This window comes from Mesocricetus auratus, unplaced genomic scaffold (genome assembly GCF_017639785.1).
Source record: "Mesocricetus auratus isolate SY011 unplaced genomic scaffold, BCM_Maur_2.0 Super-Scaffold_100010, whole genome shotgun sequence".
In the NCBI taxonomy this organism is placed as follows: domain Eukaryota; kingdom Metazoa; phylum Chordata; class Mammalia; order Rodentia; family Cricetidae; genus Mesocricetus; species Mesocricetus auratus.
This window is the reverse complement of record NW_024429194.1, coordinates 21,967,964-21,990,279: the sequence shown is the minus strand read 5'-3', so window position 1 is coordinate 21,990,279 and position 22,316 is coordinate 21,967,964. Positions and strand designations below refer to the sequence as shown.

At 42.8% G+C, this 22,316-nt stretch overlaps 3 protein-coding genes across 5 annotated transcripts in view; all 3 read left to right on the top strand.

Annotated features, from left to right (window-relative positions):
- The window catches only part of LOC101841486 (UDP-glucuronosyltransferase 1-6), a 149,173-nt gene that overhangs the window by 106,388 nt on the left and 20,469 nt on the right, over positions 1 to 22,316 (top strand). The window lies entirely within an intron of this gene.
- LOC121142750 (UDP-glucuronosyltransferase 1A5-like) lies at positions 8,256 to 9,940 on the top strand. Its single transcript, XM_040753066.1, has one exon. It carries the CDS (start codon positions 8,903 to 8,905, stop codon positions 9,815 to 9,817), a length of 915 nt encoding a protein of 304 aa, XP_040609000.1. The 5' UTR covers positions 8,256 to 8,902; the 3' UTR covers positions 9,818 to 9,940.
- Positions 10,028 to 18,718, top strand: LOC121142751 (UDP-glucuronosyltransferase 1A3-like). The gene has a single exon (XM_040753067.1). The coding sequence runs from the start codon at positions 16,292 to 16,294 to the stop codon at positions 17,195 to 17,197; it is 906 nt and encodes a 301-aa protein (XP_040609001.1). The 5' UTR covers positions 10,028 to 16,291; the 3' UTR covers positions 17,198 to 18,718.

Below are 22,316 nucleotides of genomic sequence, written 5' to 3'. Positions count from 1 at the left end.
CCCTATACATTACATTTTTGAAAGAGCTGTATAAACACAATACCTAAACAAGAGTAGAAATATACATATAACAAAAGTGACCTTAAGTTTGTGTCAATAAACCAAAACCCATCCCAATGCAAAGTATCCATTTCTATCACATATTCCTTTTTTTCTTTAAAACTTTAAAAAGAGATTGACTGTGATCATTGGCCATTTGTAATTAACCTCACTTAAATGAAAATAAACCTTTATAAACAATATTTAGGAATGTGTGCATAGTTCTCTCCAAGCTGCTTCCTGATGTTTGGGGGCACTGTCAATCTCAAGGGGATCTTGAGAAAACCCAGAAACCTGGTCAAATACTGGCTGTAGTAGTCTGAGAGGCTGCATCCTGGGCCACTGCTTCAGGGGTGTCTTGCTTGATCATACCATATTCGTCCGGAAGGAATCCACAGCTTTTAATCTTCTGTGGAAACAAAAGCAGAAGCTGGCCCTTTTCTAAAGGTATTCAGTCACTGCTGCCTCTGTTGCTACTAACTACTGAGAGTTGCCCAGAAAAGGCCTCATAAGTTCACAGTTCACAGGAGGGTGTCCCCAAGACAGCTCCCTGATAAAGCCTTGCTGCTCAAGAAAAGGTGTTTGAACCAACTCTAGCCTGCCTTGTCTCTTCAGCTATTTGAACAGACCAATTACAACCTTGTCTCCTTAGCACCCATCACAGCAGCTCCTCTGCCAGGCCAAGGGAAGTGCTAACCAGACAGCTTGAGTTGAGCCTCTGCTGGGTGATCTGGAGTTTACTAACGCTAGTTGAAGCATATCCTCTGGGACAAACCACCCTGATGGACCTGAAGCTTTGTCTAACAGCTGCAGTCTTTGTATGTGGTGTCTCAAGGCATTCACAAGTGTTGATCAGGCTGGTGCTGGGTTAAGGGTAGTCTGTCTGTCTGTTAGACATTCTTCATTTTGCTCAAGGTTGGCAGGTCAGCATGGAGAGTGTGCAACAGCTGCTAATGAGGGTCAGGGCATCAAGGGCATCGGTTTACCTTATCTCCCAGCACTTGCTTATTTTCTGAAAACTACGTATCAGAGAGCATTTTTGCATTAGTTTATCATTAAAACTGTAGTGAGTTTTAAATTTTAAATGATACCCCAGAGAAGGCAGCTGCCCCTTAATCTGTCTAAGGCTAATACCACAGGCTGAAGAGGCAGGCTCCATGATTCTTTGGATACTGCAGGAGTGTAGCTCTGCCCACACCTTAATTTGACTGAAGGCTTCTAGAATGGTGAGAGACTGAGCACAAACTCCAGGCCTCCACATTCTGGGTTCTTTGGCTCTGAAGCCTTAGGAAAAACATCTCTCACATTTCAGCCCTCTAATGCTGCCCTCCATCCCCCAAAAATTAACTCAAGGGAGAAAGGGGTTATTTTAACTAACCAATTCCAAGTTACAGTCCATCACAACAAGAAAGTCAAGCCAGCATGAATTTGAAACAGCTAGTAATGTGGCATCCACAGTCAAAAGCAGATGAGTTCATGCTCACATACACACCTGTGACCATGTCCAAATGGGCATGGTCAGCACCACAGGTGCATAGTTAGATCTCTCACTGCAATCCGTGTTTTAGTCTAAATAAATAGATTTAGACTTGATATAAAACTATATACAAAGATAGTAAATATCAAGTATGCTCTAGGGGAAGGAAAAGTAAGAACAAACACACTTAGACCTATCACCAGTGAAGCAACAGGAGCAAATGACAAGAACTACATATCCAGTCCTAGGATAAAGGCATAGCAGAGATTACTATAGGGCTGTTCTAAACTGGAAAGTTTAAGTCTTGTCTCTAATATTTCTATCTAGGAAGAGAGAACAATAATTGTGAGTCTAATCTTCAACCTCATCAAAGACCTGAGAATGAAGATAGCAATGCTAGGGTAGGCAGGAAGTGCAGGCGAACAACTTCCAAAGGTGCAGTGAAGACAGAAACAGCAGGTTACCTGGAGAGTCACCCAAAGTCTCACAGCAGCATAGGGGCAACCAGCTTTAAGGCCTAGAGTATCTGACTGACCTACACAGAAGCAGGAAGGCAGAAAGGCTGTTTTACCCAGACTTCGCAAGGTTCGGCAGTCTTCTAAGTTTATCTCCTGCAAGCACAGTAGGACAGCATGTCCAAAGTCAGCGGTTGAGGTGGGGGCAGTTCTTTGCCCAAGAGGCCATTAGCTGAGGAGAGACCAGAATCCAGAAGGAGTGATATTGGTGCCCAACATATTCTTGGGAATATCTTGGTGCTGTCAGGAGCAATAATGTCTCATGTCAATGGAGTACTAATATTAAAACATTTAAATGTCATATTCTGAAGGTCTATGAAGTGTTTAAGATCAAAATCTATGTCTGACTAATCTCATAGATATAAGAAATGTGAGTGAAAATATCTGTAATTCTCGGGAACCTAGTAGTACAATGGCTGAAGCTTCCCAAAATAATTTAGCAAGGACCATGATTACAACAATATAACTATATTCACACATATATGTGAATCTGTAAAACAGAGGTAGAATTGAAATGTCCTAATCAGAGGTAGAACTGTACAGTACAAAATAATAAAAGTATCCTGAATTGTTATCAATATACAAAATATCTTAAACATATGTAAAAGCATACATACATCACTGGTATCCACATTCAAAAAATTTAAAATGAAGAGTGCATGATTGCATCATCATGTGGAAATGGGGGACATTACCCCCCCTTAACTTTTTGAAGTTGTGTTTTCAAAGAGTTATGAGCATGCTCCACAATTCCTTGTCCTTGAGGAGTATAAGGGATATCTGTTTTGTAATCAATTTTCCATTGAGCACAAAATTGCTGAAATGCTTTACTAGTATATCCAGATCCATTGTCTGTTTTTAAAACTTTTGGAACTCCCATGTAAGCAAAACATTTTAAGCAGTGACTTATCATATACTTAGTGGCCTCTCCAGTTTGTGCAGTGGTCATTAAGAAGCCTGAATACCTATCAACTGCCACATGCACATATTTAACTTGCCAAATTCTGCAACATGAGTAACATCCATTTGCCATAAATTATTAGGGAGTAGACCTCTAGAGTTTACTCCTAAATTAGTTGCAGGTAAATATCGTGGGCACACATCACACTGTTTGACAATTTGACGAGCAGTCTCTCTTGTTAAACCAAATTGTTTTCTGTGACTTCTGCTATTCTGATGATGAAAGTTATGAGACTGCTGAGCTCTTTCTACCTAAGACAAAGCAACCAATTTTGTTAATCGATCTGCTGACTCATTGCCTTCAGCCAGAGGCTGGGAAGGTTTGAATGAGCTCTTATATGACCCATAAAACATGGCAATTTTCTTAGATGAATTGCGTTTTGAATTTGCTCAAGTGATATTCTAACTTGATCATTACTAGTTCCTATGTATGGAACTGTCTCTATCACTTGAAGAGCTTTAAAAACATAATGACTATCAGTATACAAATTAAATGAATCATTTACTAGAAGCTGAAAAATTATTGCAACAGCTGGTAACTCAACTATCTGAGCTGAAGCTGGAGCTGTTTGCTCTACATATTCTTTGTCATCTATAACATAAGCTGCTCTCTCATTAGAGGAACTGTCAGTAAAAATGAACATAGTATTTTTTTTACAGGAGTATGCCGTACCATTTTGGGGAATATAAAAGGATGCATTAGCATAAATTGCAACTGTCTATGAGTTGAAAACTATCGATTTTTCCTGAAAATTGAGCAAAAGTGGTTGCCCACAAATCACTATTTTGAAAAAACCAATCAACTTGCTGTTTGATATAAGGAACATGTATTCACTTGGTTCTCTGCCAAAATATCTCCTAGATTTCACATGGCACTTCTGCATCATACAAGCTATTGCTTTGAAATAAGGATTTAACACTTTGGCTGGGGAAATAGCATAAGTTTTCCATGGGTTTGCATTGTTAATATGACATACTCGTGATGCTGGATTGCATTCTCCAGCTGTAGGAGAACTTGTCTACCCTCTTTAGTTAACTGTCTAGGTGAATTGGGATCACTATCTTCTTTTAAAATATCACTTAAAGGCTTCAAATCACCAGTAGGTGCTCTCAAAAAAGGGTGTAACCATTGAATATTTCCCAACGACTTTTGAAAATCATTTAAAGATCACAAGTTATCTTTTCTAATTTCTAATTTTTGAGTCTTAATTTTTTTAGGATATAACATATGTATCCAACACTTTTGAAATTTACTTGAAGTTTGTAAGTAGTCTCTTTTAATTCAACTTGTAAAGCTCTCACTAGCTGGCATGGTCTCATTTGCATCTTAGCTGAGGTGGTCTAATTTGCATCTACACTAACATCTTTCTAGGCGGGGCCTAACAGGGCAGCAGTTCCCTGAGACGACTTCTCCATAAGTTTTGTTTTCAAATCTTCCTTCTATTCTGTTCCCTGCATGGCAATGGACTGGTTTTGTTGGACTTAGTGAAAAGCTCTTTTTCCATTTTCAAAGTCGGTTACTGTTGTAGAGCCAACTTATGGCTGAGTCCAGTCCTAACATGCCACTAACCAACTGTTAAACCCCAAGCAATGACTTAAATATTTTGCTCTCAGTCTTTCTGGCAACAACAGTCTCCACCTATGGAGGTGGCAGAATCACTAACACTGTCCTGGTGTGCTTTTCCTGAGGCGTTCAGTGCAGTCATGGGTATACATGAGATGTATCCCAACTCTAGACAGAGGGAGTGGCATCCTGCCTCTGGAAAATGGCTACCTTGCTCAGTGGGTGGGTTGTCAGCCCCATCTTTCTAATGTTAACAGTAGCATCCTGAGAAGGAAACACGGTGTCAACTTCCGATTTCTCAGTCAATCACCTCATTCCCTTTCTCGCTGTTGTGATGTGGCCATTGCAAAGGACATGAGTGGCCACAACCTAGACTTAGGCCATGTTGTTTTGGTCTTATTAGAAGGCAATTGGCACACTCTGACTCACATGTAGAAGGACAAAAATTGAGCCCTTTGGACAACATGCCCAGAAGTGGCTGGGACAGAGGAAAGAGAGAACACTGAAGTTGCTTTGGGGAGACCAAGCAAGAGAATCAAGCTTTTGTACAATGTGAGTTGGAGATACACAGAAAGTGTATCATAGGAAGTGGATCACAGGAGGTGTATAAGATACATACGAAGATCAGTGGTGGAATCTAAACAGAGTGCAAACGTCTAGATTTGGCAACTCTCTCCTAAGAGTCTAACTATAGAGGACCAGGTTGGGCAGGAAGGTATAGCTGCATTGAAGTGGAATGATGGACAGCTCAGGTAGCATGGACTCACAATGCCAGATGTTAACAATCTACATGGTACCTGTGAGGTGGTACCATGGAGCAGGACTGGCCTCCTGAACTTTGACCTACTTGGGTCATGGGCTTTTTTTCATCTTGAAATTTGAGCACAGGGTTCATAAATCATATAGTTCGTGTTGTTCTTGGAGACTCCTTCCTTATCAGTATTTGGGACTGGTCTTAATCACAAACCCCATGGAGGACCAGATTACTGTCCATCCATGCTCTTAAATAGAGTGATTAGGGCTGCAGCCCTCAGCATTCAGAACATAACTTCTCATTTGGTGAGATCCTAGGCCCTTGTTTGTCTCCCTTTGGTCCCATGGTGAGCAGTCCATGAGAAATAATGCTGTGTCAATCCACTGTGTGTAACTGCCTGGGCTGGCTTGTTCAAGTGTGCTTCAGATAATGACAGCTCTTATTTCACTGCATGGATATGGAATTCAGAATAGTCCCCTCAGTAGATTTATGTCATGGGATCTTGAGCTTGGGTTCCTTCCAGCTAATCCCATTTGTGACAGCAGATAGCACCTGCTAATAGTGTTCCTAGTCGTTATGAATAAATCTCTTGGTACAGTATAGGAACCAAGCCAGGAAGCCAGTGGTACCTCTTTGTTTTGCTCAAGTTGTCTTTAGCTATCATCTCTGTTTTGTAATGTACCAGGTGCTCTTGAGAATGGGAAGAGAGACTTAAAAGTCACCAAGTAGACATTTTGCAGTTGTGGCAAGGGCCTAAGGGAAATACGCTAAAGTAGGACAGGTTTGCTTTGACTTGTGGTTTGAGAAGCATCAGTAGTTCATAGTAGGCTGGCTCTGCATTCTTTAGGCCTTTGGCAAGGCAGAAACATCATGACAAGGAGGGTCTCAGGGAGTGGATGCTCACATCACGATAGCTGAGAGGCAGAGTGAGACAGTGAGAGTTCAGAGAGAAGAGACATTTAAAGACACACATCCAGTGACCTATATCCACATCTATAACCCACTCCCTTAAAGGACTGTCAAGTATAAATATACCTAAGGATTAATTCATGGAGAGAGTCGGTGTCCTCATCATTCAATGACTCAATAGTGCCACGGGGTGGGGCCCAAGCCTTCAACTATGAGCCTTTAAAGGACCCTTCAAATCAAAACTCTGGGATTACGCTGGGGACCAAGGCATCAGACACTGTTAACTGCAGCTTGTTAGATGTGCCTAATAAGATTGGAAGTCATGAAATGAAATGGGTTTCCCACAGTCTTCCTCAGGAGTTGGAAGAAAAGGGGTGAACTGGGGTGCCTTTGGTAAGAGCTGCGAATCATGGGAGTTGTTCTAGGCAGGGAGTGAGAAGGTCAGATTCTTTGGAGAGGCTGTAAGATAGGTCAGTGGTGAAGAACTGGAATGGATTTATTCTTCAATGACTAACTTCAGGGCAATGCCGTGCTGTCCAGTGTCAACCCACTTGTTTGGTGACCTGGTGGTAAGATGAGAAAGATAAAGAAACTAATGTAGGAGGCATATGACCTGGTGAGGAAGGCCCACCACCCGGGGCTTCTGGAGAGACAGCAACAGGACTCCATGTACCCACACGAGCACTCACAAAGGCCTCTGTTCTTGCTGTGTGCCCTGCCCTGGGCTGAGGATGCAAAGGTGCCATTGTTTCCTATGGAGGGCAGCCACTGGCTGAGTGTTGGGAGATGCAAGGCAGACACCAGACTGTGGTCCTGGCTCCAGAGCTGAAGTCACAATTCAGAGGAAAGTATTTTTCCCACCCTGGAAGCCTATACCATTCCTTGCACCAAGGAGGACCACAAGTACGGTTGCTTGGTGGCTTTCAAAAATTCTTTGGTCTGAAACACCTGAGGGCACTTTTTGAAAAAGTTGTCTGCCTTCTGTATGAAGTCTTGCCTGGTTCTGCTGCACATGTCTCTGATGAGGCATTGAGCTCTAGCTCCTTCGGTGTAGTTTTAAGAGTTCCTATTTGTCCCTATGACGAGGTACTGGTGATGTACACATCCCAGAAAGAAGTTACTACTGTGCCAGGTCTCTGGTGGTGCCTTTGCCCAACTTATGGCTCAGGCAGCACCCATTCTTTAAAGACCTTTTTTCTAATTTCTTCCATTTCTAATCTTTCCAAAGATCTTTCTGTCTCTTCTAACAGTCTTTGATGAGGTAAAGTATTGAGATGTTTGTAGTTGCATACTTGAGGTTTGCAATGTCCACCGGGAAGACTCAGAGGCCAGGGTGAATGTAGAAGTCTGCAACCCCCAGAATCCAGGAGGATAAACTTGAGACTGAGCCACATCCCAGGCTAATGCAAACTGAGGCGCTCGTGAGAAACAGCTTGTTAAGCCCACTTTACATCACTGCCCAGGTTGGACTGGCCTAGGTTTTGGTGACTCTTATCTATGGGTGCACACAGAATTCTCAACAGCCCTTGCTTTACAATCAAGTCATCTCATCTTGAGTTTGAAATATCTTCCTTTATTCCCACATGTGGCGACAACCAGCAGCTTCAAAAAGTGTTTCCTGTAACGTGAGGTTTTCTTGGCCTGGCAGGTCCTGCCACCTTTCCCTACCCCCAATGAAGGACACAGACACCATAATAACTATAAAACTATTGGCTATGGTTTCTTATTGGCTAGCTCTGACTTAATTATTAACCTATAACTACTTATCCATGTGTTTCCATGTAGTCTGGGCTTACCAGACCTGCAGCTCCTTTGCCTGCTACATTGCGACTGTCCAGCGTCTCTGCAGAGAAGAGAAGAGAGCGATTTCCTGTTTGTCCCTGATTATATTCTGATTCTGCCCACTTCCTGTCTATCTGTACAGACTTCCAGACCTCTATGGTTAGCTGGTGGCAGTCACTTCCTGGGATCACATGATGACTCCTCTCTGCCTACACTTCCCAGAATCCTCTTTGTCTCCTAGTCCTACCTATCATCCTGCCTGGACAATCAGTGTTTCTTATTCATCAACAAATAAGATAAATATATACACAGAAGAACATTCCCCATCAGTTCCCTGCTTATTATGGAGATATCTAGGTAAATGGAGCTTACCAGAGAGCTACAAATCCTCTTTTTCTGGGGCAAGCTGACTTAGCAATGGTCCTTGTCTTATAGTGTACTGAGTGCTCCTTGTGGAGGGGAAATGAGGCTGTAGAGACTTACCTAACAGGGTTACAGTCAGAAATGCTACATTGTAGATCAAAATGCCAGGCACTGCTCAGAGTGCAGAGTCAGTCTGTCAGAATGTGGCTAGCAGAGAAAGAAGTGATGAAATAAAATGGGTATACACAGCCTTGTTTAATTTTAAATTGGAGGAAAACAAGATATCTATTAGGATGTCCCTTAAAGAGAGAGTATGTCCTGTCACCGTTTTTCTAAGAAAGAAACAAGAAGATCAATACTGTGTGGATTAGAAGTAGGTTTGATCAGGAGCCAAGGATAGATTTATTCTTCAATGATTAATGTCTGGGATCCTGTGCCACCCAATGACATGGCCAGGTTGGGCTGGAGGTAAGATGAAGAAACAAAAGCAAGAAGCTTAGCCTGGTGAGGAAGGTCTGCTCCTGTGAGCTTCTACAGAGATGGCTACGGAGTTCCACATGCCCCTGCAAGGACTAGTGGGGCTGCTTCTGCTGTGTGCCCTGCCCTGGACTGAAGGCGGGAAGGTGCTGGTGATTCCTGTGGAAGGCAGCCACTGGCTGAGCATGAGGGATGTTGTGAGGGAGCTTCATGCTCATGGTCACCAGACTGTGGTCCTGGCTCCAGAGGTCTCTGTGCACATCAAAAAAGAGGACTTCTTCACTCTCAAACCCTACGCTGTTCCATACACTAAACAAGGATATGAGCGAAAAATTACACAAAACATTAACTTGGCCTTTGAAACAGGAAACTATGTGAAGACATTCCTTAAACTAACTGAGGCTATAAAAAACATATCAACAGATGTCTTCAAGTCTTGTCTGGATCTACTGCACAATGAGACACTGATACAGCATCTGAACTCCAGCTCCTTTGATGTGGTCTTAACAGACCCAGTTTTGCCCTGTGGAGCAGTGTTGGCCAAGTACTTACGTATTCCTACAGTGTTTTTTCTGCTCTACTTACCTTGTGACAAAGACTCTGAGGCCACACAGTGTCCAAGCCCTTCCTCATATATTCCAAGTCTACTCACAAGGCTTTCTGATCATATGGACTTCCTGCAAAGGGTCAAGAACATGCTGTACCCTCTCGCCTTGAAGTACGTATGCCACGTATCTTTCACTCAATTTGAGAGTCTTGCCTCTGAGCTTTTGCAGAGAGAGGTGTCCTTGGTGGAGGTTCTCAACCATGCATCGGTGTGGCTGTTCCGAAGGGACTTTGTGTTTGACTACCCCAGGCCCATCATGCCTAACATGGTCTTCATTGGGGGCATAAACTGTGCCAATAGGAAGCCACTCTCTTGGGTCTGTATTGAAGCCATTAATCAATCACTATTCTATGCAGAATGTATTTTCTAATGCTAACTTTCTTACTAGTCTTTTAAATGATTCTCCTCATTTTTCATGACATAAATTATTAGGATTGGGTCTTTCTGTTTTTACTTTGTATGTGGGTTTTTGCCTCTGTGTATGTTTGTATATCATATGCAGACAGTGACTGTGGAAGCCAGAGAGAGAGAAATGAATCCCCTGGAACTGGAATTACAGATGACTGTGAGCCACCACATGGGCACTAGGAATTGAACTCAATTCCTCTGGAAGAGAAGCCGTCTCTCCAGCCTCAAATCCTTTTATTTTCCAGTGGCCACTGGTAGGACTAGTGGCTGAGGTGAAGGTCCCTAACAGACTGAAGAGCAGTGGTGTGTCTCTACTGAGACTGTCCATGTGTCTGTCTACCATTTTCCAGAGGGTATGATTTCCTGAATCTGGGTAGGAACAGACACTGAGCCATGACCTGACCATTGCAGGTAGCACTCCTCATGATAGGTCAGGTCATGGCTCAGTGTGATCAAGGGATTTCAGATCACCATTGTTGGTTGCACGAGCACAGGAGGTCTAACCCTTTTCCTAGTGTCGTCTTCTAAGTCTTCCCTCAGTGTTTAAAAGAATCTTTATTCTTTCACAGCCTTGGTTAGCCCTATCCTAAGGTATTTCTTTCTCGAGGCAATTGTTACTGTGGTCCTTGATTGTGTTCACAATGTTTGTCATTGTGATTAGGAAGGCAACTGCTGATTTCATATCCTACCACTTTGAAGAAAGTGTTTCTCACCTCTCAGAAGTTCAGGTGGAAATCTTTAGGGCTGCTTCTTTGTACAGCCATATTGTATGCAATTGAGGACACTTTGATGTCTTCCTTTATTTTATGACTTCTGTTCTCTCCTTTGTCTTACTCTGACAAGAATCCTGGCACTGAATTGACACCTTGTTTAGTTTCTGATTTTAGTGGATGTGCTTTGAATTTCTGCCCATTTCCTGTAATGTTTGCTACAGTTTTGTGACACATAGCTTATACCATGTTGAGATATGCTTTTCTGACTTTTAGTGTCTACAGGGCTTTTTGTATGAAGGGATCCTGGGTTTTGCCAAAAGTCTTTGGATGACCTGTGATCTCAGTCCTTTTGTCCACGTTAGTGAAACTCTGAATTTATTGATTTGTCTGTGTTAAATCAACATTACACTTCAGGTATAAAGCCAACTATCTCATGATTGATCTTTTTGATGTGTTCTTAAATTTAATTGGCAAGTATTTGATTGGGAAGTTCAGAGAGATTGTTTTGTGTTTTTTTCTTACATGTTTATGTGGTTTCTGAATCAAGGTAATGCTGGCCCCATAAGGAGTCCCAATGCCATCTTTCCTTACCTATTTTGTGGGGTCCTTTGAGAAGTAATGGTGTTAGTTCTTTGAAAGTCTGGGGAGATTCAAAGGTTCTTCATGTGGACCTGGGAGGTGCTGAATTTGGAGGTTTTAAGTTACTGCTTTGATTTCCTATTTTATACTTCAAAAGACACCAGATGCACTATCTCAGGGTCCTAGTTTATGCCATTATGTTTAGGTCCTTTTACCTATGTGAAGAGAATTAAGAAATGTTGTCTTTTTAGCTGTATTTCATTTTCATTTCAGTTTAATGTCTTACACAGTTTGCTTATACTATCCCAAGGTAAGCATTGCCAAAAATCATCAGTGTGGGGCATAGACTGTGTTACCAGCATGGACTTCTCAGATGAGTGTGGACTGCCTCATCCAGGCAGCTTTCTCCTCTGGTCTGTGCACTTGTGCGGCAATGGGGAGACATGTGTGCCTAAGTGGAGTGTCCTTTCCTTCTCCAGCCACTAACACTGTTGTAGAACCAAGCTAGGGCCGAACAACATGCTAATATGCCACTAACCACCATGGAGCCTTGGGTTCTCAATTAAGTATGTTGCTCTCTGCCTTTAGAAGGATTGTAGTCCTGGAACCAGTTTCTGATCTAAAAAAAACTGTAAAGATTAAAAAAAAGTGAACTGACTTAAACTACTACACTGGAGGTAATGGGAGTCTAGTGACACTCCCTTTCACATTTCCCTAAGTTCTAAATCTGGATCGATGTTTTAACAATTATCAAATGGCCCCTCGTTGTTTATGTATAACTGAAAGCCATCATTTTAAATTTATTTTGTTTTTTCATTTATTAAGTCAAAATCTAATTACATTCCCTTTCCTTACTCCAACTCTTCCCATGTCCCACTCCCTCATTTGCTCTCAATTTCCTGACCTCCTTTTCTTTAATTGATTATATATGCACACACATGATGTGTGTGTATAAACATACAAATACAGCTTACTGAGTTCATTCAGTGCTGCATGTACATGATTTCAGGGCTGACAGTTTGGTGTTGGATCACCAATTTGGGGACTCCTCCTTAGGGGAAGACTTCTCCCACTCTCAGCATCCTTTCGTTGCCTGTAGTTCTTTGTATAAGGGTGGGACTGCGTGAGAGTCCCGCTTCCACATTAGCATGTGCTAGTGTTAGTAGGCTAGTTCCTTATTCAGGTCTTGTTTAATTGTTGGGTGAAGTTTTCCTGTCATTTCTAGGGGACACAGTTTCACGACAGATTTTCTTTTCTGTTTTGGTCCTCTGACTCTTAAATTTGTCTGTTCCCCCTTCTGGTAGGTTCCCTGAGCCTTGCTTATGTGCAGCAGTTATGTTGTGGAAGTACCTGTCTGCTAAGGCTGGGCACTCCCTGATCTGCATTTTGTAATCTGCATTTTGACTTTCTATATTAGTCTCTGTGCAAAAAGAAGCCTCTTTAGTGAGGGTCAGGAGTTACACTTATCTGCTTGTCTGAGGATAAATATTTAGAACACAGTTAGGCATTATGCTGGCTTGGCAAAGTGGCAGTAGTAGGTGCTCCTCTAAGATCCATGACCTTAGTAGCCTCATGTAATTAGCTAGGTTTCTGGTACCATGCATGATTTCCATCCTGTCGAGTAGGTCTTAATCCAATTGGAGAACTGTTGTTGTCACCAAGATACAAGTACCACTATTGCACCCTCAGGGATGTCTTGCCATGTTGGTCATTGCTGTGTTTCGTAGGTTTCACAACTGGATATGACTTCTGGCCAATTCCCTTCCTTGGCAGCTTGCCTAGCACCTTCCAGAACTACTAAAGTTAGTCCTCAGGGAGGGGCTTTCAGGTCATATCCAGCTTTGGGTCTCCAAGTCCTGTGACCAAACTGCATGGTGTCTTCAACAATAGGGACTTACCTTCAACCTCTATGAGGCAACTAAAGGCAACAGCAATAGTTTGTATTGTTTGGGAATCTCTTGGACTCTCCTGACTGACAGCTCAAAAGGCAGGGACAGGGATTTTTATTAGATATAGACTATGGCTCTTGGGGGAATTTTTAGCCCACGTGTTTGAACTTAATTTATAATATATATGCATATATATGTATCATGAGTGATTTTGGGTAAAGAATAAATAATATGATTCCTTATGGCTTTTCAAACATCCTTAGTGTCATTTCCCCCCTCCTCCTTTTCTGTCCTTTTGCACTGATCTCCTTTACCTCCTTAAGGTCCCTCCAAATTTTCCCATTTCCCGTTTCATATCATTTGCTCTCTGCTATTTCCCTCTATTGCTCCTCCACCTATCTACAGGATACCTTTTATTTTCCTAGTTTCAATGGTTACTCCAGGTTGTGTAACCCTCACATCTGAGGATGTATAGTTAGGAACTACCCATGGGGGAGAATATGTGGCATTTGTCTTTGTGGACCTGGGATGCATCAACATATTTGCTAGTTCCATCCATTGAACTGCAAATTCTACAATTTCATTTTTCTTTACAGCTGAATAGTATTTCATAGTGTATATATGTCACATTTTCATTATCTATTAGTCTAAATGATATCTACTTTAGTGGCCAAATGACTATTCATCATTTATGTGCAGTTGAAAGTCATATTGCTTTTATTTAAGACAGTCTCACTGTTTAGCTCTGAATAGTTCTCACTGGAAGTGATTGGGCTGCCTTTGCCTTCATAGTGTTGAGATTAAAGATACTCACCTCCATCTCCGCTTTCTATTTAAACCCAACGTATCATTAATATTCTTAACAGACTTCTCCATGAAGTTGTAAAAAAGGAAAGCATGGTTAAAAATTATTCAGAGAAAGCATATACCTTGCCCAACATTTCTAACAAAATATGAAATGGAAGACTGACAGTCTTGTGACAAACACCTTTCCTATTGCCAAGAACAAATAAGCATCCAGGATTTCTCAACATCTTTAAAGACATAAAATCAAGAATACTATAGTTAATATCTACTATGTGCCTCTTCAAGATTCTGATCTAGATTTATGTCTCTGATAGGATTTGATGTACGCGTGGAATGTCAGAAACTGAGTATAGGGGAAACCATAAAGAGAAGTGCTAAGGACTGGAGAAAGAGTCAGGAAAACACAACAAAGAAGCTGTTTTTGGACTCTTAGCCAGCTGTAGAGCCACAAAGGATTGTTTCACAGTGACACCTGGTGGTCCACAGGAAGCATTTTGCAAATACACATCTGCCCAGTAGTGGACTCTGTTATTATCAGAGCAATTAGCCAAGGCAGTGGGTTCTCTCCACATGGGAACTTCTCTCTGTACAACCATAGCTGACTAGACTTTGCAGAAGGTCTCAGGTATCTTGAGGTGGGATGCTAGACAGTCCCGGGACATGCCTAATAGACAATGGAATCTCAGGACAAGTAGGACCAAGACATGGAAGCAACTGCTGAACACATGTACTAGAAATACTTGGGGGTGGGGACCAGACTCCTGATTATATGTGATCTGCAGACCTGCCCGACTCAGCTCAGATGGCCTTTTCCATTTTAAAGTTAGAACACAGGCTGCACACAAATGCACCCCCATGAGGTTATCAGAGAAAGCATCCATATTAGAACGCACAGCTGAGATGATCATGAATGAGAGACTGATCCCAAACTCCAGGAGGTAGTGAAGGCCCAGATTAGTGTCAGCCAGCCAGACCCCTAGACAGGGAGTTATAGCCCTCATCATAAAGGATAACAGAACTTCAGATGAGCCGAGATCCCAGGCCAGATGTAGGATCCTTCTGGTGAGTAGACCGAGGTAACAGCTCCCGTGAGGAAGCAGGGTGCTGTTCTTTTCATAGAACGGTCTTGCCCAGGTGTGCTTCAGACAGCATGGACTTTACTCCATAGAGTAGTTATCAAACTTTCCGCAAAGTTTCCGCAAAGCATTGAGGAGATTCAAATAATCAAGTCATGAGTTCAAAATCCCTCAAACATTCCCATATTTGATATCTGCCAATCACTTCATATTCAGTGTTCCTAATAATTATCATTACATGCTAGTAACTGCACCAACTGGAGTGTTAAGATATTCTCTTTTTCCCAAGCTGGCCTATCAGCGGTCTGTACTGTATGATGTAATGATTACTACTTGAGAATGGAAAGAGAGACCTTAAGGAATTGCTCAGCTGGCTGTGTCCAGAGGAGAGAGGGGAAGCTGTGTTGGGGATGCAGCCATCAGGCACTCCTCAGAGCTCAATGACTGAGAGAGAAGGGAATGATGAAATGAGTGCGCACAAAATTGTCTTGAAAAGTGGGGGTGGGGGAAGAGGTAAACTCTTGATGGTTCAAGAACAGCCATAGATGTAAGGAGTTCAGAGTAGCCTCTCCTTGAGTGGAGGCAGAATGTTAGGACTGTAGTGGAAGCCAGGCATGGATTTATTATTAACTGAAGGTGGGCATTGTCCCTACCAATGACATGCCATTGTGCAAGGTGATTTGACAGTGATACAAGATGAAGAAACTCAGACTGGTAAGGAGGGTTATCCTCTGTGGAATTAAATCCTCAAGTCATGAATTCAAGATCCTTCCAGCATTGCCCCATTAAACAGCTGCCCACACTTCAGCTACAGAATCCTTCCGCCAAACTAGAGAACAAGAAACCTTTGTTTGTCTGAGATGGCTTAGCAGCGATCTGTGTTTTACAACTCACTGTTTCTTGAGAATGCTAAGTGAGATTTTAAAGAGCTACCAAGTGTGTCATGATTAGTGGAGAGGTTATAATGGGTGTCCAGTCATAAGACACTGCTCAATGCTCAAAGACATCCTTCTGATGTATGACTGACAGAGAAGAACATGATGAAATGACAAGCTTGTGCAGATCTTTATTGTGGAAGTCAGAGGAGAGAAAGGATGGTCTCTGAGGTTCATCAGAGAGCCGCAGCAGGTGACAGGAGTCTTTCTAGTAGAGAGGCGATAAGAGCTGTTTTCTCTGCACAGAGGCAGAAGGCTAGGGCAGTAGTGAAGGTCAGGCATGAGTTTATTATGCAATGATTAACTGAAGGTGGGCATTGTCCCCTACCAATGACATGCCATTGTGCAAGGTGACTTCATGGTTATATAAGATGAGGAAACTCATGTTTGGGACACAGACGGGTAAGGAAGGTTAGCCTCTGTGGGCTTCTCTCGAGATGGCCATGGGACTCCAGGTGTCTCTGCAAGGACTCTCAGGGCTGGTGCTCCTGCTCTGTTCCCTTCCCTGGGCTGAGAGTGGGAAGGTGCTGGTGATTCCCATGGAGGGCAGTCACTGGCTGAGCATGAAGACCATTGTGAGGGAGCTCCATGCCCGAGGCCATGAGACTGTGGTCCTGGCTCCAGATGTGTCTGTGTACATCAAAGAAGATGATTTCTTCACTCTGAAAAGCTATGCTGTTCCATACACCAAGGAAGAATATGAACATAACTTGTTGAGCCTTCTTCAAATGTTCTTTGAAAATGAATATTCTGTCACGATGTTCTTAAGCAATATGGAACTTATGAAAAACATATCAGCATTCTATGTGAGAAGTTGCACGAGTCTACTGCACAACACGGGCCTTATCCAGCATCTGAACTCCAGTTCCTATGAAGTGGTGCTAACAGACCCTGAGTATCCCTGTGGGGCACTGCTGGCCAAATATTTGAATATTCCTGCTGTGTTTCTTCTACGCTTCATTCCTTCTGATGTTGAATTTGAGGCTGCCCAGTGTCCAAGCCCTCCCTCATATGTTCCAAGGTTATTAACAAGGAATTCAGACCACATGAGCTTTCTGGAGAGAGTCAAGAACATTCTCTACAACCTGCCATTCAAGATCATTTTCCATTTCTCTTATATACCCTATGAGAGCCTGGCCTTGGATCTTTTGCAGAGACAAGTGTCCTTTATGGAGATTCTCAGCCATGCATCCATATGGCTCCTTAGGTTCGACTTTGTCTTTGAGTACCCCCGGCCCATCATGCCCAATATGTTCTTTGTTGGGGGAATGAACTGTGCCATCAGAAAGCCACTCTCTCAGGTCTGTATTCAGTTTTTTCCAAGGTCTGTTCCACCAATATAGGTTTCCTAATGTCCTCATTCTGAGTTGTTCGTTTACCTGGTCATCTTTCAGGAACTTTGGTGAGTTAAATCCTTAAGGCTTCTTCAGTTGGTGTATCAGTATTTGAGTGTCTAAAGAGAAGAGTGGGGGCAATCGTGAGGATCTCTAGCAGAGTGGAGGAGCCATGGTGGGTATCCACTGATCATGCCCACTTATCATGACAGTGTCTCCTGAACGTGATATATCCAGAATCTGGGGATGACCAGAGACGCTGAACTTGCTCTCAGACTTTCAGGGACAGGTGTCTGGGATTCAGATCTTGGCTCCAGGGAGGGGCAATTCCTTTGCAGTAAGTCTGCAGTTACCTGGATCTCACACAAAGCTGGGAGGACTTTCTGCTAAGGCACCAATCAGTTTGACCTGATGGTCCTTAAGCTCATCTGTCCTCCCTGGATTTCTATTCTCCAGTCTCTATGAGCAGCTCTTCTCCCTTACCATCTCCTTGCCTTGGTCTGTATCTGGAAATTGGAAGAGAAGCAAAGTACAGCGTGTTTCCATGGTTCATCTTAGTTTCTTCATCATCGGCGCCCCAGTATTGTTTTGAGTATGACGCTCGTAGATCAAACAGCACACTCAGATTGCTCATCTTCATGCTTTGTGTGTCAAAGCTTGCCTCTAAATCTGTCCAGTTCCTAAGTAAATGCCTAGTGCTTGGACTTGCTTAAGTTGGTAGATTTACCTCCCCTTCTTACTTAATGTTAAACCATTGCTTTATTCAGGTATTTTTGCTTCATAGATTCCCACAATAACAAACATCCCTAAATTGTAAAATGGTTGAACAGTTCATATGAAACAATATCCAGGCTTTTTGAAATTATTCTCCTTTGCTAAGTAGAGGAACACAGACAGAGCATAGGCTTCTGTATTTGTTCCTGTTGACATCAACAACTTCCTGGTATGTGGTCACATGAGCTGGTGGAGGTTGAGGACACACTGAGAGAGGTTAGGGGAGATGCGAGAAGAGGGAATGAGTCTACACTTATTGAGAAAGTCTGGGGAGAAAGTGGAGTGAGAAATTCCCAGAAAGCTAAGCAGAGTCAAGTGTATTTATTGTCAGCGCAGATGTGGAGGGTGACTGCAAGTTTGAAGATAGCAGACAGACATGTCTTCCTGGGGGTGAAGCTCCTGCAGGAATGGAGTTTGTGAGCTGTGAGCTGACCCATCACAAGGAGTGTCATTCTCAGTCTTTCCGGAGGAGGAGGAAGAATCTAGCCAATTGCAGTGCTGATGTGTGTGCTTTAAGGTACTCTCTGGGAAGACTGCTGTGGGCTCCCAGGAGACCTGAGTACTCAAGAAAGAAATGCAAGGCCACCTCTGCAGCACAAGAAGTAAGCCACTTCATTTGTAAGAAATACTGACATCTTCAGAGGTGGGGGCTTACAGATTTGCCTCACTTAAATGTTGGAAAACAGAAGGGCTCGCCCTCCACCAGCCTCCCAGTCTCCCACCCTATCCCCACTTCCTTCCACATAGGGGATATCCAGAGTCTGCCATTTCCCTCAGGGCAGGGTCCAGGCACTCCCCTAAGAGTCCAGGCTGAGAGATCATCCCTCTTTGTGTTATGGACACACAAAGTCCATTTGTATGCCAGGGATAATAGGTTGCCCAGGCATCCTCACTGATTCTCACACTCAGGGTGTCTGGATCAGTCCCATGCTGCCTCCCAGCTGTTGGCCTGGGGTCCAAGAGCTCCCCCTTGTTCAGATCAGCTATCTCTGCTGGCCTCGCCAGCCCAGTCTTTGCTAATTTGCTCATCGCTTCTCTCTCTCTGTCACTGGATTCCATGGGTTCAGTTCAGTGTTTAACTGGGGGTGTTTGCCTCAGCTTCCATCAGTCACTGGATGGAGGTTCTAGGATGGCATATAAGGTAGATGTCAAGTTCATTATCAGGAATGGGCATTTAAAGTAGTCTCTCCATTATTGTTTAGCTTGCCAGTTGGTGTCATCCTTTTAGATCGCTAGAGGTTTCACTGGTGCCAGATCTCTCTTCCAACCTATGACTCCCTCTATTATGGTATTTCTCATCCTGTTCTCATCCTATTCTATCCCCCCCCACTCAACCTTCCTTTTTCCCCATGACCTACTCTCTCCTCCTTTCCCCCCCTCACTTCTTCTCAGCTCCCACCCCACCCCACCTCCTGCTGTGTTCCCAATCTGTTCAGGAGATCTTGCCTCATTCCTCTTCTCTGGGGTACCATGCATATCTCTCTGAGGTTCTTTCCTGTTTCCCAGACTCTCTGTCAGTGGAATTGCAGACTGGCGCTATCCTGATCCATGTCTAAAATGCACATATGAGTGAGTACATACCATGTTTGCATCTTACTCTTGTCAGAATGTCTAAAATAAAAAACATCGAAGACAATTTTGGAGAGGATGTGGAGAAAGGGGAACACTCCTCCACTGCTGGTGGGAGTGCCAACTGGTACACCCACTTTGGAAATCAGTATGGAGATTCCTCAGGAAAATGGGAATCAATCTACCACAAGACCCAGCAATTCCACTCTTAGGCATATATCCAAAAGATGCAAATTCATACAACAAGGACGCCTGTTCCACTATATTAATAGCAGCATTATTTGTAATAGCCAAAACCTGGAAGCAACCTAGATGACCCTCAACTGAAGAGTGGATAGAGAAAATGTGGTACATTTACACAATGGAATACTACTTAGCGGAAAAAAAAACAATGGAATCTTGAAATTCACAGGCAAATGGATGGCACTAGAAGAAACCATTCTGAGTGAGTCTTTCTAGTAGAGAGGTGATAAGAGCTGTTTTTCTCTGCACAGAGGCAGAAGGCTAGGACAGTAGTGAAGGTCAGGCATGAGTTTATTATGCAATGATTAACTGAAGGTGAGCATTGTCCTCTACCAATGACATGCCATTGTGCAAGGTGACTTCATGGTTATATAAGATGAAGAAACTCATGTTTGGGACACAGATGGGTAAGGAAGGTTAGCCTCTGTGGGCTTCTCTCGAGATGGCCATGGGACTCCAGGTGTCTCTGCAAGGACTCTCAGGGCTGGTGCTCCTGCTCTGTTCCCTTCCCTGGGCTGAAGGTGGTAAGGTGCTGGTGATTCCCATGGAGGACAGTCACTGGCTGAGCATGAAGACCATTGTGAGGGAATGCTTGAGATCACTGTGGTCCTCGCTCCGGATTTTCTGTGTACATCAAAGCAGAGGACATCTTCTCCCTGAAAACCTCTGACATTCCATACACCAAGGAAAATAGAGACATCACCTTCTGGACTAATTGCTAATTTTCTTTGAAATGCAGTTTTCTATGAGAGTGCCTTTAAAAATAATGGGAAGTAAGAAAACAATTATCAACATTCCGTGTGAGAACTTTCACAGGTCTGCAGCACAATGAGACCCTGGTCCCACATCTGAACTACAGTTCTTTTGATGTGGTGTTAATAGACCCTGATTTTTTTATGTTTGCAATGTACGTGGGTGTTCTTCCTGTGGTTTTTCTGCAACATGCCCTGTGAAATAGACTTTGAGGCCACAGTGTCCAACCTCACTCCTTATACATCCCAATGCTAATCATAAGGCTTTCTGACCACATTAGCTTCCTGAATAGGGTCAAGAACATGCTTACCCTCTGACCATGAAGTACATATGTCACATATCTTTCACTCCTTTTGAAAGTCTCACCTCTGAGCTTTTTTGCAGAGAGGTGTCCTTGGTGGAGGTTCTCAGCCATGCATCAGTACAGCTGCTCCTTGGGGACTTTATGTTCAACTACCCCAGGCCCATCTTGTCCAATGTGGTCCTCCCTGGGGGCATAAACTGTGGTAGCAGGAAGCCCCTCTCTCAGGTCTTCATTGGAGCTATAATTTATCTTTACAATATTGTAGTTTTCTAAATATTTCATTTTAATGTGATCATTAGTCTCAGCTCTCCAGGAATTTCTTTTTTTGCCCTCAATTCTCCAATTTGTCTCTGATATTTTCAGTTCTCAAGATGTCTATAACTGACATTTCTGGGTTATAGTGGTCACTGCGGGGACTGCAATGCCATATTGGGGGGTCTGTCCTTGGATTGAGGTGGAGAAGTGGGACCCCACCAACACTGCTTACTTGTCTTGGTACTGTCTTTCTAGAGGTGTGATTATCCTGAAGTTGGAAACATGAGCTGTGACTTGATTCAAGTAGACATAGATTGCTTTCAGATTTTCAATGGCAAGATAATGGGACTTTATACCCACTAGTCCTTAGTGATGCTCTCTAGGAAGGCCTGGATGTGAGCTCACATGATTCTTGAGAATGGAAATAGAAGCAGTCAGCATGTAGTCTTATTTACATCTTGTCTCCATTTTTACTAGCCTCCTTTCAGGTGCTCCAGAGTCACATGATCAGTGTTTTTTAAATGTTCTGTGGATGCATCCAAATTGTCATGTTTTTATGTTTTGTATGTCTAATACATTTTTGAGATTCCCCAGTTCCTAGGGAAGTGTCTTCTATCTTCCCACCTTATAATCACCAATATTTGCAGATAGTTTAATAGCATTTTAAATCATCATCACCCTGTAGGTATGGAAGATAGATTGGTACATGGAGGGCACTTGTGTTGATATACTTTGCTCTTATCATTAAGTGGCATCTTATATATCCTACCTATCATATTACTTTCACCTTTACCTCTAAATATTTTTAAAACTCACCTCTGTTGATTTCTCTCGATGTAGGAATTCTCTCTATTTGGATAAGTTGGACTTGATTTTATCTCTTCCAATTAGTATATATTCATTCCTTTAACATTGTTTTTCTTTTAAATGTTACTTTTGTAATTCAATGGCACTCTCTGTCTCCATGGAGATGTGGTGGAGCTTACCCATATCTCTAACTCTCATGTTTCCCTCATTTACTAACAAGATCTTTTGTGATGATGTTGGACTACCCATGTGCATTAGGTCAGTCTCCCCACTTCAAGATCCTCAGTGGCAGCTATAATCTCTTTGCCCTACAGGGCAACTCTTCCTAAATAATTGAAACTTTGAAAATATATTTAATAATTATATATTAAATATTCTGAGAGCCACTTTTAATTTGTTTACCCCAAAGTATCATAAAATGGT

Excerpts from the sequence above, each read along its gene's own strand:
- LOC121142750 (XM_040753066.1), top strand. The coding sequence starts at position 8,903 with ATGGCTACGGAGTTCCACATGCCCCTGCAAGGACTAGTGGGGCTGCTT.
- LOC121142751 (XM_040753067.1), top strand. The coding sequence starts at position 16,292 with ATGGCCATGGGACTCCAGGTGTCTCTGCAAGGACTCTCAGGGCTGGTG.